Source organism: Amphiura filiformis, chromosome 13 (genome assembly GCF_039555335.1).
Source record: "Amphiura filiformis chromosome 13, Afil_fr2py, whole genome shotgun sequence".
NCBI classification, from domain to species: Eukaryota; Metazoa; Echinodermata; class Ophiuroidea; order Amphilepidida; family Amphiuridae; genus Amphiura; species Amphiura filiformis.
The window spans coordinates 6,523,603-6,543,384 of record NC_092640.1 but is presented as its reverse complement, the minus strand read 5'-3'; the positions used below and the strand labels follow the sequence as shown (position 1 = coordinate 6,543,384).

The 19,782-nt window shown below is 34.0% G+C and overlaps 1 protein-coding gene across 3 annotated transcripts in view; it reads left to right on the top strand.

Moving 5' to 3' along the window:
• Window positions 1–19,505, top strand: part of LOC140167927 (uncharacterized) — a 78,060-nt gene extending 58,555 nt beyond the window's left edge. For 2 of the 3 annotated variants that reach the window (XM_072191217.1, XM_072191216.1), the window contains exons 3-5: window positions 11,588–11,687; window positions 14,469–14,564; window positions 18,082–19,505. In XM_072191217.1, coding sequence (XP_072047318.1) covers window positions 11,588–11,687; window positions 14,469–14,564; window positions 18,082–18,310 — 425 coding nt within the window. In that variant the 3' untranslated portion in view covers window positions 18,311–19,505. Of the gene's footprint in view, window positions 1–11,587; window positions 11,688–14,468; window positions 14,663–18,081 lie in introns of all 3 variants that reach the window. The other variant, XM_072191218.1, reaches the window with a different exon arrangement.
• Window positions 19,506–19,782: the final 277 nt, after the last annotated feature.

The window sequence follows — 19,782 nt, the reverse complement described above, 5'->3', positions numbered from 1 at the left end:
ATTGTAAGTGCTGCACCACTTTAAAATACCTTGCGCCAGGCCAGCATTTTTAAGATATTGATAATTCTAATGCATCTACAATGATACAAAGCACAGGTATGTAGGCCTACTTGTTTGTTTACTTATTATTCCTTTTTAAACTCAACACAGTGCAATTTAAATCCCAATGTTAAAGTCACAGTCATTGATCCCAGCGTAAGTGTAAAAAAATTGTTTATAAATTGCAATTTTAATCCCATGTTAATTAAAGATAAAATATTAAAGGATCAAAATATTTGCAGGAGGATTGACAACCACAATTTCCGGTTCTAAAGCATCCAAAGTTTCCAAGACACAATTTTGGAACCTACATTATTATGCCATGCAATGTACAGCCTGTCTAAAAAAAAGTGTGCAAGTGAAAAGCGCCCTCTTTGGGAATTAGACAATCTTGTTGTGACATGATGCTTACTTCAACGTCAAGGGCGCAGTCTTAGCTTTAAAATGTCGTTTGTTCTGTTCAATTTGCGTGTTTTATTCTCGATATGTGTTTAGTTAACAACGAAAGGGTAAAATAACAATTGTGCCACTTTTACTAGGAAAGAAGGCTGTACATGTAAATCAATGATAGCATCATGTTTATCAAAAGTTTCTTCATGAAATCAAAAGAATGCATCAATTACACAATAATACAAAATTGTTTTTATTGTTTTAACTGTTTTATCATGATACAGGTATAATGATTCTCTTTTCCCACTTAAAACAGTGTGTGAACTTTGACCCGCCATATCTCAAAATGCTCAATGCTGACAGAGTTCCAGTAAACTTGTTTTTGAAGTTGGTTCTCTTGAGAAGCAATATCCATCAAAAACAAAACTATGGACACCAAAACAAGCTTCTGTGTCCCCCCTCAGACGCCCCCTGCGCATGCATAAAAATTGCCCTTTTCGCTTCTGCTTTGCACACCCGGCACTTTTGTTTAAAGCAATAATTTATACCATAACAGTGAATGACTCAATTGGGCCCTCATTTCACAAATTGTCGGCTTTTTCAAACTAAAATTTTACACAATGCAAGTTTCTCACTTCTGCGAGGACACATCCCCCTTAGGCACCCCCTCCCCTGTGAGCATGCGCGACATGATGCCCGCTTCGCAGCTATTGCGGCCATTTGTTATATTTTGAACACTTTTCTGAAATTGGCCCCCGTTACTGCTCTAGATCAGTCACTGATCAGTTCTATTTTAATTGGAACAATATCTGTGATATTCTACCCCCTCCCCTAAAAACCCATTTTTAGGATCTTCCCTTAAAGACACAATTTTTAAAATCTGCCACTGAAAGACCCCATTTTGAGATCTTAGATCGAAAGACCACTACGCAGTTCTGTCCCTGATAGGCCCCCATGTTTAGGTCATCTGAATGGAGCCCTTAAGGTAGCATTAGTTGTTTAGCAAATGCCGTTTGTTCTGTTCGATTTACTTGTTTTAATCTCGAGATATGTTTAGTTAACAACGAAAGGGTAAAATCACAATTGTGCCACTTTTACTAGGGAAGATCAAGAGGACTGTACATGTAAATCAATGATAGTATCAAGGTTATCAAGAGTAGTTCCTTCGTGAAATCAAAAGAACACATCAATTATACAACAATAAAAAATAGTTTGTACTGTTTTCACTGTTTTATAATGATACAGGTATTATTATGATTCTCTTTTTGCACTAAAGGTTATTAATTATTTTAAACTGTTGTGATTTGGTAGTTCACAGCATCTTACGAATGGTAGTGAGCTTTGGCAAAAAACTGCATTGCTCAATTCATAGCGAGCGTGTAGAAGAATTAAAATATCACAGATATACTTTTATAGGTGCTGTGGTTCTTGAGTTACGTTGTAAAGAGGGCTGAAAACGCAACACTTTTGTAAAACGTACATAACTCATTAACAACAATAAATTAAGTAAGTTTGCAAAGTATACAATTTGTAGAATGAACTTTTGCAAAACATCAAGGTGTTAATTTTCATTAATATATTTATCTAGATAATGAAAATCGATTTTTAGGTTGCCTCGACCAACAATACCTCGTCTACCAAACAAATTAAAAGAGAAATAGATATTTCACATTCTGCTGTAAAATTAAATACATGTGCATGTCAATGATTTTATCATGGTAAATACTGTTTTCTTCAAGACATGTTAAAAGACAAACAAATATTGTAAACTTACAGGTTAATAAGCGCATATTACTTGTTGGGAGAGAAATTAGACAAAATAATACATGCGCGCTGATGCTAATGCGTCTTATGCACGACCCCCGAAGGGGTAGTGCATAGACGCATCAACATGAGCTATCCTTGATTTACATGTGCAGCCTTCTTCCCTAGTAAAAGTGGCACAATTGTGATTTTACCCTTTCGTTGTTAACTAAACATATCTCGAGATTGAAACAAGCAAATTGAACAGAACAAACGGTATTTGAGACCTAAGACTACGCCCTTGACGTTGATTGAACAATCATTTCACAACGATATTTTCTAATTGCCATAGAGGGCGCTTTTTACTTGTAAAATTCTGTTTGAGACAGGCTGTATAATGGTCTACTAATGCCTTCTTTTTAAAATTTCCGTACAGATTCTCTCCATTTTGGATGCACTCAATCTAAATGTCAGTTAAACGTCGCCTGCAAGTTTGTACAACAACTAAAAAAGGTTTAAACCCAAAGTGCTTAACAGGCTTGATAATACCTCATGTCTTGTTCCAAACAACATCAGTTTAGTTTTCTTTATGTTAAGAGTTAAATTGTTGGCCTGGAACCAATCAGCAATGCTATTCAGGTCTGATATTGGGATCTGATGAACTAAGTAAAAGAGTTGTATCATCTGCATACATCACACACTTACAATTAGAATTTACAGACTCAGGTATAGAGTTCACAAATACAATGAATAATTACGGTCCCAAGATTGATCCTTGAGGGACACCAATACAAATGTCCTGAAATCTGAAAGGGTAGAGTTTATATTTACTGCCTGAGATCTACCACTAAGATAAGAGTGAAACCAATTAATTGCATTACCTTTAATACCATATGATTTAAGTTTAGAAATAAGAAGGTCATGGTTCACCGTATCAAATGCCTTCTTTAAATTTAAGAAAATTGAACCTGTAATTTTACCATTGTTTATGTTATTAAGAATTTGATCTGTTTCATCTAAAAGAGCAGTGTTAGTGCTGTGATTTTTCCTGAAACGTGATTGACATGGATTCAAAATATTGTTACATGTGAGATAATTATACAATGGGGTCTTTGATGGCATTTGCTTCTTGTTTCTGCGAGAAAGCATATGCCTACATTGTCAACATTTATATGGTTTTCATCAAATCCAGACAAGTTTTCAATATCACTATTATCAGCGTATTAAAGTACCAAACTTTTTTTCAATTAGGGCCAAGTCACTTGCACAGCACGTTCCAAAATCTTAGAAACACAGGAAAGAACTGAAATGGGCCTAAAGTTGCTGACATCACTTTTGTCACCACCCTTGAATATAGGTGTAACCTTTGCTTTCTTCCATTCACTGGGAAAGCTAGATGTAAACATGGTAAGGTTACAAATATATGCAAGGGGATGACAAATTAATGGTGCAGCTATCTTCAAGAGTATAATACTGAAGTTATCAATACCTGAAGACTTATTTTAGTGAAGTTACAAATTTGATCAAAGATGAAATCGGGGTTATGATATTAAATTGAAAATCTTCATACATGTAAGTATTAGACAAAACATTCAGTGACATTATTACAATCATCATTTTAAAACTTATCAGCCAAGGTATTACCAATAGAAGTAAAATAACTATTAAACTCATTGGCTGTTTCTGCATCATTACAAGTAAAACCATCCTTAGTCATGTTAGTTTGAACATTGGTAGCAGAAGACACATTTTTAGGAATTAATTTCCTTATATATAGTACCCCATAATTTCTTAGAATCATTATATAGGCATAGGCTAAACAGCCTGAAAAAAGGGATGATGTTTCAGAAAGCTTAGGGGAGGGTCTTATTTTAAGCAGCTCATCCTCCTGAGCATTTTGACATTTAAAAAAATTGGTTGAAAAATGAGGTGGTGCCGGCCAAAAAACGACGTAGAAGGTGGTTCGTTTTTGACCCCCCCCCCCCCCTCTTTTACACTATTTTGAATATTATGGCAATTTTCTATATTGTTTGATGGTTTTTAATGATAATTTACATAGTTTGGAGACCACTGGACCGATTTATGCAATTTTTACCGAAATTTTATCTTTTATTTTGAGTTGAAGCTCCAATTTAGGATGTGAGGGCGCTGTTCAGCCTAAAAGCTGTTTCCCATACTCCTATTAACATTTTGTTCTTTTTTATGACCTAATGAAGGCTACTTATAATTAACAGAATCTCCCCAAGTTTGAACTTTCTAGCTTATTTTGTTTTTGCATAGTACCGATTTAAATATTTGAACAGCCGCTTCGATTGAATTACATGTAATTCAAAAGTTCGTTGACCCCTGTGTTCCTATGGGCAGGTTTCCCCTATATTAAAAATGAGCGCTACAGCCACACCAAATGTGATAAAAGGCTATAAATTTCAGAATGTGTGTAATTGATGACTATCTTGAGTATGATGAATTAAAAAAACAAAAATATGCGCGAAAAGGACCATTAAATGACAAAGCGCCCTCACACACTGATTTTACTCTTAAACGTTAAAACGTTAAAGACTCCGAAATTTTTTTTCAACACAAATTGCATAAATGACCTTACTGGACCTAAATTCATCCATAAAATATCAAAATATACAATACATAATCTTTAATGTCACAAGATTCCCTTAAAAGTAGAAAATTAAGGTCAAAATTACCCCCCCTCCCCTTGTATGACGTTTTTGGCCGGCACCAACTCATTTTTCAACCGATTGTTTTTTAAAAGGCGTCAAAATGCTCAGGAAGATAAGCTGCTTCAAATAAGACCCTCCCTAGCTATCTGAAGCATCAAGGTTTTATAGCCAATCACTATCATTAATATTATTATTGATAGCATCATTGCAATAGTTCTTCTTCAATGTTTTGTTAAGGGATCTAGAATGAGCGTTTATTGCGTTTCGACAGTATTTTTTGTGGGACATAGGAGCACCTCAGACCTATCGAATTGCATTCTGAATACGAAGCATGTCTTTCTGATATCAAATAATTTACATTTTTGAAAATCACAATATAATACAAATTTTATGACAAATTATAAAAATTGATATTTTTCAAATTTTTGATATATAACAGTCCTCGAAGTAAATTATATAAATCTAATGACATATTCTTAAAGTGTATGTAGCTGGGAGGAAAAGCCGACGGTCAATTGAAAATTTTGACCTTTCATATTGACGATATGGATTTTTTTCCCAAAAAGACCTAATTTTTTTTTGGTGTTTTGGGAAAAAAAATCCATATCTCCAATACGAAAGGTCAAAATTTTCAATTGATCGTCGGCTTTTCATCCCACCTACATACACTTTAAGTATAAATCATCAGATTTGTAAAGTTTACTATGAGTACTGTTAAATATCAAAAATATCAATTTTTAATGATTTGCCATAAAATGTGTATTAAATTGCGAATTTCAAAAAATCAAAATTATTTGATATCATCAGGACATTCTTCGTATTCAGAATGCAATTCGATATGTCTGATGTGCTCTAATGTCCCAAAATAAATACTGTCCAAACGTTCATACCCCACCCCTTAAGTTTATTTGCATCATTTCTTAATTTTCTAGCCATCATCCAATCATGAGAATTATTGGATTTATGTGCTTTTGCATAGTAATGATCCCTATCTTTAGAAAGCTTTATATAATCGCTTGTAATCCACTCAGGAAGTGATCCTTTTATCATCTTTTCTTTCACATGCATTGTCCACATCATTACACATAAGTATGTTGTCCCAATTGGTTTTCTTAACTGTGTCAATAAATTTGTGCTCATTGAAGTTCTTAAAACATCTAGATTTATTGATCTTAGGCGGAATCTTTACTTTTTTATTTTTACAAGTATGTAAGAGAGAGATCATAAAGTCCTAGGCTGTGAACACCAGATGATATACCTTCAAGTTTTGATACAAAAATTAAATCTAGTTTAGATTTAGATCAGCGTTCGAAATAGGGCCAGTCAGCCGGCCATTGGCCTGTAACTTTTTGGCCTGGCCGGTAACTTTTCTGACTGGCATCTAGTTGCCGGCCCGGCTGGCCGGTAACTTTTTAAGGTCAAGCCCGGCTGGCCTGTAACTTTTTGAGGCATATTTCGAACACTGATTTAGATGTCTCAGTTATCCTAGTGTAATCATTGATAAGCTGAAGCATATTACAATGTGATCAAAGATTATTAATTTTATGTGAGTTATATTTCTTACTTATGTCTAAATTAAAATCACCTACTACAACAACATCATCATAATTGGAGGTGTTATTTTGAATCCAACTTGTCCAAGTACTCAGCTTTAGAATCTGGTGGTACTAAAGTACTAAACAGTACCAAGAAGAATAGGCTTGGTGGGCAAATTGAGCTCTATCCATAAAGCTTCAACATCATAAAAACAATTATGCAAATTGGAATTTTCTTTAAAAATAATACCATCTTTAATATATATATAACATAATATACCACCATGTTGCATATTTAGGTCCTGTCAAGCCTACTTATGTTATAACCATCGATTTTAATCTCATTATGGCCACGCGTTTTGAACTCGCCACCCAAAAATGGTGGTTTGGTTACGCTTTTCCAAATCGAGACTCGTTCAAATTGTTATATCTCTGCTTAAACAAAAGGTATTGACGTGTGTTTGGTGTCATGTTGTAGCTGAATGTGTGCCCTAACAGACCTCCAAAGGAGAATTGTTTATCAGCTAAGATAGTGGAGTTAGAGTTGTTTGAGTTCAGAATGACCGAGGTGGGGGATGAGGCGGTGGCGGATGAGGCGGTGGCGGTATGTGTAAAGTCTATGGGAAATAAAGATTTTGTGTGTGCGCGTTGAATCAACTGATCATATCTTTGCATCCATATGGGCTACAGACATGGTTAAGAGCTCTTTTGAAAGATTATTTATTCTGCTAATTGTTTTTAATCATTTTGAACTCTTTATGATTGGTTTAGTCTATGAAATGCAAACTTTTATGTGCAAAACTACCTGTTTTCATATTAAACACTGTATGTAGTAAGCAATGCGGATGTCTTCAAAATCTAAAAGTTGCTCTAAATTTTTAATTACTTATCCTATCATAGTCAAAGTTTACATTTTCTGAGAGGAAATTTGATGAGGAATCTAAATATGGACTTACTTTTTTTGTATGGGTTAGGGGTAAAATGTTTCAGTTCAAAATATGTTGAATTGTAAAAAAATTTGATCATATTTTTCCGAGATTACCAAACAGCTGTGATTTTTTTTCTTCCAAAGTCAGTAGGCTCCCCCTAACATCTAACCAAATCAATGTTGTTTAGTTTCAGTTTATAACTGCAAGTTAGTAAGAAGCAATGCATTAAGTGACCCATTTTTTTATTTGGATTTTTTTTTATTCCACCCTGTATAACTTCAAGGTACAATGAGTTGAAATGTGTATATTTAAATTGCTTTTGCCTTCAGCTTTCCAAAAACGTATACTTTTGCTAGTTTAGGGTTGATAGTTGTGGAGATATTCTGATTTGAAACTTGATTGGTGTAAAAATTCATAATACTTGTGATGTAACGCTAAGGGTGGCGAGTTCAAAACACATGGCCTTATCACTAATATTATTATCCAACCAAGTTTTATCCAAAATCTTATATGATTTACTTTGTAGCGAAGACTTTGAATATTAACATGTCCTATTTATAACCTTTTGACAGAGAACAATTAAAATCAATAAATCTATCCTCCTTGAAGGGAAGTTCATCATTAGATATTCTTAAAAAGCAATTCCTAATAAAACATTTACCAAATGGAATTTCATTATTACAATTTTTAAAGCAGCAGCAATTACAGACCCAGTTATTACATGTATCTACTAGGGAGCTATCAATACAATGAATGTGAAAGTCAAGTGTGCAATTACTACATGTTACAAAATTAACCTTCTTTTCCTTAACAATTTTACGATGACATGTACCACAGGACTTAATATCTTAACGCTTCGTCTATCATTAAGGGGTATAATCCACGCGTCTAGTACGCACTCGTTTCTAACTAAAATTTCTGTGAAATCTTGTCCGCGAAGTTCTTGCCGCCACGCGCGCGTCAAACTAAAAACTGCGTGGAGTGTGCGCCAGGCGCTGGTAAGAAGTTCAGCTACGCGAGAGTAGGCCTACCGTGTTTTCATCGCCATTTACCAATGATTTTTGTAAAAGAAAGAAAGATAAACAAAGAATAAAAGAAGGAAAGAAATAAAGAAAAAGTTCAGGAGTGAAAGAAAGAAAGAAAGAAGGAAAGAAAGAAAGAAAGAAAGAAAACTAATAAAAGGAAGAAAGAAAGAAAAGAGAAGGAATAAAAGGAAGATAAACAAAGAAAGACAGAGTGAAATAACAGAAAATTTAAGAATAAAGGAAACTGAAAAAATGAATGTAATCAATCAAATAAATAACAACGACAGAAAGAAGTGAAAAGAATAAAAAGAAGAAAGGAAACGAAAACAAAACAAAGAAGACAGAAGAAGGAAAGGTAAGAAAAATGGGGAAAAGAAAGATAAAATAATAACCAAGATAACAAAATATATAAACCTAGGCCTAATTAGACTAGGGCGAGCCCATTTCAGAAAAAAAAAAATGTATTATTTCATGGAAAAGAAAATTATGATGTAATTAAATGGTATTAGCATTAATTACATATCTCTCATTTGGTTACCTATAAAGTGTAACTTCGTAATGTAATCTAACACAATTCAACTCAATTTTGGTAAAGGTTGAGCAAGAGGAAATCAATAATACGTAAAAATAATATAGGCTATAGGTTTATACAGGCCCGTAGCCAGGATTTATTTTGGGGGGTGCTGATTTTGAAAAAAGTGGACCTTTTTTCAAAATTTGGACCTTGTTGGACTGGTGGGGGCGGATTTGGACATTTTTGGACCAAAAAGGCATAAAAAACCTCTATTTTTTCGGCTCGCTACGCTGGCAAATGGGACTTTTGGGTCAAAAAAGTGGAATTTTTGGGTCATTGGCATTTGGGGGGGGGGTGCGTCGGGCCTGGGTTTATATATTATATAAATAAAACTAGGTCTATATTTTGTTTCTTAGGCATACTGTCCATTTAAACAGGCACAGTAGGCCTACGAAAAAATATATAAAAGGGGTGATATAACGGCCTTTTTTATTTGTCTTATTAACTAGTATTATATAACTTATTTATTATAAAGTAGTTTCTTATTTTACTGATTATTAATATAAGGAAATTATTTCAATAGTATTTTAAGGTAAAATTCTGTAATTTGAAATATATATCGCATGAAGTCAATTTAATTTTTTTTAATAAAATGTCTATTTTCATATCTGCCTTACTTCGCGTGCAACTGACTTTATAACTTTATGATAAAACGAGAATGATAAGTAGATCGAACCAAGTTGTCCCAGCAAACACAAAAAACGTTAAAACTTTTAAACATTTGGGTTTTGATTTAAGTACAAAAGCTTTCCAAAGACCAACAGGCAAGAAAGACTGCTGGGTTTACTCGTACTTCCCCAACACAACCAAAGATTGGAACCAGCTTCCTCAAACCATAGTCGACAATACCCTTCTCGCCTGGCTTTGTAGAAAGTGTTGAGAAGTATTTAACCAGAACCAGAACCAGAAGAAAATTAAATGTCGGGTTATATAAAGGTTATGAAAACGTTTTAATACGTTTTGTATGAAAACACTACAATAATATTTCTAGAATGTTTTCAAAGTGTTATTGTAAAAATATGTTTTGCAAATAGTTTTTGCCAAATATTTTGTCAACACTGAAATTACATTATGTTAGAATGTTTGCAGTATAATGTTTTTGAGTTTTGAAAACGTTTGATACACTTTATAACCCTTTAAATAACCCGACATTTAAACGTTTGCAACCTTTTTCTAACCTTTGCGAATGATGTCGAAAATGTTTTGTGTATGCTGGGTACATGCCTAAAATGAGATGATATTTGAGTAATATTAATATCATTCTAAACATGATAAATAACGGGATCCGCTAATATTTAAGTTAATAATTAAAGGCCTATTCAGTGATAGCCTGCAAAAAATTAACATTGTTTATAAATTGCATAGGAGTGAAGCATTCGTCATTAAAGTTGTCATAGGTAGGCCTACAAGTATTTTTGCTATATGCAAAACAACGAGAAAAAACGGCAGTATTGCCAAAGTTCAAATTCAATTCAATTTGAAATTACAGATTCATGTAAAATACCTAATGGATACTTTGGAATCAAGAGGGTTAATAAAACCGAAGAAAATCACCCCACTGTCATGTTGCAGGTGTTTGCGATATCACCTGCATACGCGGACAATTTAGCGCGTATGAGCTGCGACAAGTTTTTGCGAGTGACGCGCTATGATATCGCACTGGTATTTTGAACCAAAAAATATGCCATTTCTGCTCAAATTGTGAAAAAAGTAACTCGGTGACCCCCATTTTTTATTAGCTTTAATGAAACATCCTATAAGTGCGCATATTATATCAAAATATCAGCAAAATTGTTGGGGTAGATTTTTTGTTATAATCGAAAATATGTCTAAATTTTCCGTTTTTCCATAGACGCCTGTACTAATTTTTCCCAAAAACAGCCTTTTTAAAATGGTTATTTCTCAAAAACGAGCTCGGTGACCCATCTTTTTTATTTTAGATATTCGAAGTATATCGATGAAAGTTAATTGGTACGAAGTTTAAGAAAAATTGTTGGACGGGATCTTGTATGGATTATACCCCTTAAGGGATCTGGAATGAGCGTTTTGAGCGTTTCGACAGTATTTTTTGTGGGACATGAGAGCACATCAGACATATCGAATTGCATTCTGATATCAAATAATTTTCATTTTTTGAAATTCACGATATAATACAAATTTTATGATAAATTATTAAAATTTGATATTGTTCACATTTTATAAATTTTAGTAAATTTTATAAATCTAATGATATATTCTTAAAGTGTATGTAGCTGGAAGGAAAAGTCGACGATCAATTGAAAATTTTGACCTTTCATATTGAAGATATGGATTTTTTCCAACAAAAGACCTAAGTTTTTTGGTGTTTTTGGGAAAAAAATCCATATCTTCAATACGAAAGGTCAAAATTTTCAATTTATCGTCGGCTTTTCATCCCACCTACATACACTTAAAGTATAAATCATCAGATTTATAAAGTTTGTTTCGAGTACTGTTAAATATCAAAAATATCAATTTTTAATCATTTGCCATAAAATGTGTATTACATTGCGAATTTCAAAAATGTCTGATGTGCTCTAATATCCCACAATAAATACTGTCCAAACGTTCATACCCCATCCCTTAAGTCATTTCCTATTTCTTTAAGTTTCATTAACTCCTTTCTATACAATTAATGTACATGTATTGTCATTCTTAGGTAATTCTTCGACAGGCACTTCAACAGCTATTATAGCCATTACAGTTGGAATTCTGGTGATCATAGCTATTATAGTAGCTATTGTGACGTACTGTAAAAGGTATGGAAAACATATTTGTGCACTCTGTGAACAAGGATGGTACAATGTATACACTCAGAATGCTAGTGACTTGATGGCTATTGTTATAGCAGGCTCACTCAGTCATTTAAGGTTAAATACAATGGATTTTCAAGGCTTGATTCCAGAGGGGCGTAAGTTAATAATAGAAACAGCCATGCAGAAAAAAATGAACTCAAGCGTACTACTTGGTGTATCAATCTACATGCAAAATGACCACGAACCTATGAAACCTTGGCACGTGAGTCATCCTATGTTGCAGGGATAGGGAGGGAGGGGGCAACCATGATAGGGGCTGCCGGGGTGGGGGAAGACGGTTTCTGCAATTTTTCTATGGTATTTTATAATTTTTTTCATTTTTTTTAAATATTATCCTTAGATGATATCTGTCGTGAAATAAATCAATGCCGCTATAGACTAGTAATAGGCCTAGTAGGCCTACCCTGATTATGCAATATATACAACAATAACTACAACAACAATAATAATAAACCAACAACCAATATCTAATTTGTAAAATATATTCATAGGCTTATATAGGCCGCGCCTATTTAGACTAGTCGGCCTATTAATGAATTATACAATAATAAAAAAAAACCGGCAAAAACAATCAATCACTGCAGTCAGAAAGAAATAAACGAACAAGAAAGAAGACAGAAAAAGAGAAAAGTAAGAAAAAATAGAAAAAAATAGAATTGCACCACACAGGGACTCGAACCCGTACTAGTTGACCAGCTCAAAACAACTACATTTAGTCGACAAGATTATCAGTCAAGTGCGCTAGTCGATTGCGCCACAGAGACAGCTTACGAAATCTATTGGTCTCAAACTGACTACATGATCAATAGTGCATGCAGGCTGTTATGATAAACAAGCGCATTCCTCCGCAAAATTGGACGCATCGATGACGAAAAAACTCGTTTTTTTGCAAAAGTAGCTTCAATTAGGAATGAAAATCAAGTGGTAGAGTAATCGACAGACAGTTGAGAAATAATGTTGGTAGTTAGATGTCAAAATTAACGTTCCACAATCAAGATATCGATAATGTAAAAAAGTAGTGTTTTCTCAAGCAAGATTCTCGAAAATGTTCCACAAAAAAAACGGGCTTTTAAGATTTAATCGGTACTGTACTTGGTTCTTCCCATGGCAACATTATTTCTTTGATCGATTTGTAGTACAATACAAAAAAGAAGAAAACAATCACTCGGCGTTGTTTTATACGGGCGCACATTTGAAAAACAACGTCATGGAATGCGTTTTTGATCTTGTGAACATGGTGCGAAAAAAGGCTTTAAACGAATGATTTTCAAATTTATTCTAAAAATTTGTATAAACACAAGGAAAATGTTAAGCTACATCCAATGCACCAACATTTCACTCGCTGCGATATCTGGTTACTGAGAAAACTCTGTTTTAGAGAACAACTTTATACATCTTTTATACGTTTTTTATACGTTTCTTAGTGTAACCTTAATGAGGTAATACAAACGATCCAATTTGGTGTTGAAATGAGCAAAATTTTGAGTTACACCTTTTCCCTGTAAAATTAATTTTCTCGGCCAAATGAAAAGTAATAATTTTCATTTCTTCTGTAAATGTCAGAAAAAAATATAATGCTTGGTACTGTATTTTTAGATATATCCAAGTGCCATGTTTTTATCTGACATTACTGAAAAAATAAAATTATTGTTTTTTATTTGACCGAGAAAATTAATTTCAAAGCAAAAAGGTTTATTTCTGAATTATACTGATTTCAACGTGTATCAATCGACTTTCAGCATGACTATGCATAACAATGGAGGATGGTCACTGGCGTACTGAGTGTATAATGTCCATCGATGATTTTGCAATATAACATTTCAACAGATGTTAACACAATGCTCCCTGACGTTTACAAGCAAAAGTGGCCAAACTGGTTGAACCTAAAACTGTATGTAAAGGTGCCCCTGCCTTTTGTTAAGTCCAGTTCAGACTCCACATCGCAGCACGATGCGATGCTTTTAAAACTGAAATCTGAGCCAGATTTTTACGAGTTTGGTGGTGAAATTTCTCATCGCGCGGTGGAAATCTCGTTGGCGATGAGAGTTGAACCTTTTTTGGCGAATTAATCTTTTCAGTGTTCTGGAACTTACATTCCATTAACACGACATTTCGTCTGAAATCATCGGATATCGTCAGGTCATGTGATTGTTCATGTGAGAGACGGCGATCGATTCATTTCAGTGCCTGGTCTCATGAGTCACCTGATGATGTCCGATGGTTTCGGACGAAACGTCGTGTTATCAAATATCGAAACGTAAGTTTCAGTATTTGATTTAATTTCTGTACTTTTGCTTTACCAACTGCATGGATGAATAATCTACATCAAGGTGTTATAAACACGTTTTGGTTTTATTCTAAATATTTTATTAACATTTATAAAATGGCAGGTACTGTAAAAGTAGAAATTTTTGCGGGATTAAATTTTCTTGCTTTGCTAATTTTGAACTGTTTTCCTAGTTTTTAAATTTGCAATTCTAAGTTGCCTTATATTGACTGATACACAAAAGGAATATATTCACACGATGTTATTTTGGCTGTAGCAGCTTTGAACACAAAAAGTATGAAAATGTCCACTTTTACAGTATAAAGGTCATGAAAACGTTTTTTTAAACATTTTATATGAAACAAATGCAATGTTAAAATGTCGAAATGTTATTGTAAAATATTTTTGGCAAACATTTTATTTTATTTCATTTCATTTCGTTTCATTTTATATATTAGGAAGAAGACACCAGAACAAAGAGCATCTGTGTTACACTACTATTCTACTCACATACCAACTCCGGCACCACCACCAGAGGACAAACACGATACGTGGTATGAAATACCTCTTGACAATACGAGATATCAAAGCCTAGGAGCTGACAGAGATACAGGGTGTCCCATAAAAAAATACCGAGTGAATAAAATTGAACGTAAGTCGAGAAGTAAACATCAGAATCAAAAAAATTTAAAATGTAGCGCATAGCCTATTTGCTTGTGCATCACGTACGAAAATGTTATTTAATTCGGTTGACTGGTTGTGAAGAAATTAATGATTACATAATGCGCGCATCAATGCAGTTCATTCCAAGTTTGATCACAGGCGCTTTTTGGGGCGCCCTCTACGGAGGCGGCCCACAATATAGGCATGAGTGTGTGAGAAGCTTCTAATTTCACTCTTACTAGATTTACTCCGCAATTGTTTTGCTAAAATTATGCCCTTGCTCAGAAATAAAACCACAATATGCTTGGATTTTATTTTATTATTGTTTTCTGTTATGCACAGGATAAAATGGTGTGCGTATATTCTTTGTTTAAAAGACAAAATTAATGGATTTGTAAAAACACCAAATAATTCGAGACCTTTGACCTTTGTAACCACTTTGACCTTTGTAACCAATTTACCGCCTCTTAGAACCCGATAGACGGTGACCAACACTATGGACTACAATAGCCTAATCTGAATGGCATAGTCCAATAACCTCAAATAAACAATCATAGTGCAAAATTTGACCTAACTTGCAGAGTATGAGTTTTTGTACCCAAAGTTTCAAAGTCAGGCATCTTATCAAGATCAAGATAGTGATAGTGAAATAACAATTAACATGCTTATCTTACCAAGGTCTTATCTATCTGCATGGGGTAATTGGAAATTATGGTGTAGCCTATTTGTTTTAAGGATGAAACAACTGGCTCCTTTTGCATGGAAATTAGAACAAATTACTATACAAGCTGCATCAAAAAGTTTGGTACCCAGCAGTTTTGATAGTAATTGAAAAGCCTGGTTCTTCCAAATGCAATATCGGGTCCCCTTAAAATGATAAAATGATCAGACCATAAATCTTTTGTGACTGTTTATGACATTAATCAACAAATTATGCGGATCATAGATGTGTCGAGGATGTTATGTTTATGAACAAAACGTTACGTTTGTATTTTCAACATTGTTAATCATTGCTACGTGTATGTTAACAAATGAAAGTTCTGTAATTATTTTAATTCTTCAATGCTAAGTTAGTAAGTATTCTTTTGGATATCATCAAATTGTAAATCTCTAGTCAGATTTTCAGTGTGTTAACAACTATGTATCAAAGATGTTACGTTCATGTACAAAACATTAACGTTCTTATCTTGTAAACATTGTATACCCAATACCCATATAGCTACTTTTATGAAGAATGAATGTTCTGTAATTGTCTTTTATCCTTCATCTCTATTAGATTTTCAGTGTATTAGCAAGTAGATGATGTATATGTATCACAGACGTTATGATGTATATGTATCACAGACGTTATACATTCATAAAAACTTTTCTTTTGGTCAACATAGGGGTAGATCCTCTTCTATACTATCCATCATATACCCCCTGCATAACGAAATTCAACAATATTCAATATCCAAAGCAATATCATCACTACAATATGCCCCAAAATTGAACTCCCCCCACCCCACATAATCGCAAATTGACACGACAGCTTCATTCCAATTCAATTTATTTCATCCAAAACGGTCCTGTGATACACCTTCCCCAATCAAACACATTTCTCTTGCATTTGATCATCTTCTACTCTTCCCTAGAAAAAATTATTATGATACCAAATCCCCGGGACCAAATCTAAACACCATGCCATGGAATTCACCATATCACGTCCAAGCTCACATAATTTGGGCGCCCCATTCCTTTTTTAAAGTAATTTTTATTTCATACTTGCTCACCGCTTCCTTACATTTCTGTATCTCATTAAATTTAGTCCATATTATCTATTTCATAATCCGACGGTGATGTTATTCATGCTTTCACTGAAGATGAATAACAGTTTGTCCGAGAAAACTTTGATTTCTGCAATTGGAAGCTTTCCAAGTTCAATTCTTTAGGTTGTGCAAATATGGGTAAAATTTTAACTTTCCAAAGAACATTTGAGCCAAGAATGACAATGATCAAGTGCTTACAGTTTACGTGTGATTTTTGATACCATGCAGCATTAATGTTGAAGTTTTAAAAGATTTAAAAATTACAATTTCTACGAAATATTCCAAAAACTTAAATGTGAGAGAGAATTTTTTTAAGCCAGCTGGAATTCTTTTATGCAATTTTTCTTTATGCAACATTTATTATATCAACATTAACGAAAAAAAGATATTTACAACTTGAGTATCATCTTACATGTAAGCTTTCATTTTCAATATCGTGCAGGTTTTCAGATTTGAACAAAACCAAATTAAATGTTTTGCAAGAAATAGATTGTTTAAAAAGAACGAAAAGGATTTCACAGAACAAAACATGAAGTCCATTGACATTTCACCACTATCATAGTGCGCATTGTGTTGAATGGTTTTACTTTCAAACTTGGAATGAAGTGAATTGACGCATGCGTTATGTAATCGCTCATTTCTTCGCAATCAGTCAACCGATTCCAATAAAATTGACGTATAGGATGCAGAATAAGATGGGCTACACGCTGATTTTTTTATTTTTGGATTCGGATGTCTATTTCTCGACTTACGTCAAATTCATTCGCTCGGTAATTTTTTCTGGGACAGCCTGTATACCAAAATACCAGGAGCTCTACGTAGATATTTCTAACTAAGTTGTACCTAACTAAACATTTTGAAAATAATTACACAATGCTCGACTAATAGTTTTATACTAATACTAGTAATAACTAGTAATACTGGGCTGATCATAGACTGGAAAAATGACATTCTTTTACAGTTTATGTACTGGTTAACTAAATAGAAGGGTAAAATATTATATTCACCATGTGTTCAGTTTTGTGCAGTGAAAGACCCACTCCGTTCCCTTAATTATGATCGTATTTTTAGTTTTATTTATTTAGTCATATTACGAGTTGTTATGAGTTTGACAGACATAGGGCCAGCAGTATATCGCGTTTGGCAGGTTTACATGGTCCAGTAACCATCAGATGACTGACATGTGCTAACAAACGAAACAGTCACTACAATCAAAATATAATCTGTGTACAGACAGATAACTGTGTCATTATAATAGAGGCGTGTCCAAAAATAAGTTCACACCCATTCAAATATGAAGATATACTGCAGACCTTATGCTGCCAAAATTGATGTTAAATTCATGTTATAGAACACAAGATGGCCAGGCACTCACTGCACAGTTAATTAACCCTATGTTCTGTCTCTTTCACTTATTTATCACTTTGAATCACCATTGTACAAGCTGCCCTCTGAGACTTCAGAGTCGGATCCCTGCCCACTAATTCAAGAGAATTCATGTATGATATGAAATGAACAAAGAGAAGAATCGCTATTCCACATTTTCCCAAACTCAAATTATGTATGTATTTACATAAAATTATATATATATATATTTCAGTAAAAACAAACCACACACGATGGAAGATTCAAATAACTCGGACGAGCAACAATATCATGATATAGGCATCTCCTCGTATTCGACTTATCTGTCAGATACGGAGGAAGATTCGGATAATCCAGTGGAGGAAGAACATGACGATACAGGAATTGAAATACCTCAAGACAATATGGAGAATGAAACCGTAGGAGCTGACAAGGACGAACCATACTACCTGGAGGTGCACTGATATTTTGCGTACTATTTTTAGTACCACATGTGATGGGTGGTCAGCTGAGCGGCTGGCTGGGTTGGGCCTTAATTATGAACCGTGTAATTCTAGTTTTCATATTGTATAAATATCAAGTGTACCAATCTAATCTGAAGAATCAAAAGTTAAGGACTACGGTATCTGGAAGACAGTTTGGGTCCCAGCAAACACAAAATGTTTTTGACTTTATTCGCAAAAGGTCAGGAAAGATTGTCAGAAAACGTTTTATATTAGCATTTTATATAAAACATTGTTATAAAACTTTTGTAGATAATAGTTATTTAAAACATTTTCGTAATCATATAGGGTGTCCCAAAAAAAAGAGGCCCCTCATTGCGCCCTCTTTTTCTCATATGTCTGAAAAGTTGATCAAATATATTTTGGTATGTAAAGAAACCTTGAGTCGTTAGCTTTAATAAACCATTATTTCGATCGGCTCACAACTTTTGAAGATATGCTCTTTTAAAGAAATGTACCCGTTTTTCACTCTGTCCACGGAGAAGGTTTGGCTACTTCAAAGATTGAAAAGGAGTACACATACCATGCATGAATATCAAACATTCCTCAATGATAACTTTATAAAATAACTTTATTTATGGAATGGGCTTTACCGGTGGGTTTACGGGCAATGGATTTTGTTAATAGTGTCATTAGTTTGTGGGTAAAATGGATGCTAGACTACTACTGGTGATCGTACAGGCCACTCCATATATGAGCCATCCCAACCACTCTGTTTGCTATCCGTGGACAGAGTGAAAAACGGGTACTTTTATTCAAAAGGGCATATCTTCAAAAGTTGTGAGCCGATTGAAATAATTGTTTTGGTTTTTGAAAGCTAACGATTGAAGGTTTCTTTACATACCAAAATGTATTTAATCAACTTTTCAGAAATAGGAGAAAAAGAGGGCGCAATGAGAGGCCTCTTTTTTTGGGACACCCTGTACCTAGAGTTTTTTTTTTTTTTCATCAGATAGAAAGACTTCTGCTCATCTTCTCTGGTGAGACAACAGGGCTGGGGTATCTTTCCATATCAAAGTTTTAAAATCTGTCATATCATTTTCCTCAATATGTTGTTTTGATACAACTTATGAGGGAAAAAGTTTGATTTTACAATATTTCGATATTAATTTTTAACTTTGTAACTTTATTATGATTAACATAACTGTATTTCAAAGCGTCAAACTATATCATTATTTTGTCCCAACAAAAATAATCCAGGCAATAAAATATTCATTCATATGTTTATTTTATTCAACCTGGGTCATTTCTATGGTGCACATGCATTCTAATAATTTGTCTATAATACCTTATACAAGCATCAGCAAGCACAATTTGTCACAAGATTTGAAAAGTAAATAGCCTATCAGTGGCGTATCCAGGAGCCCCTTACCCCGGGGGCTGAGCTGGGTTTGTGCCGCCCTGGAGAAAGGATACAGGATGGCGCCTGCCCC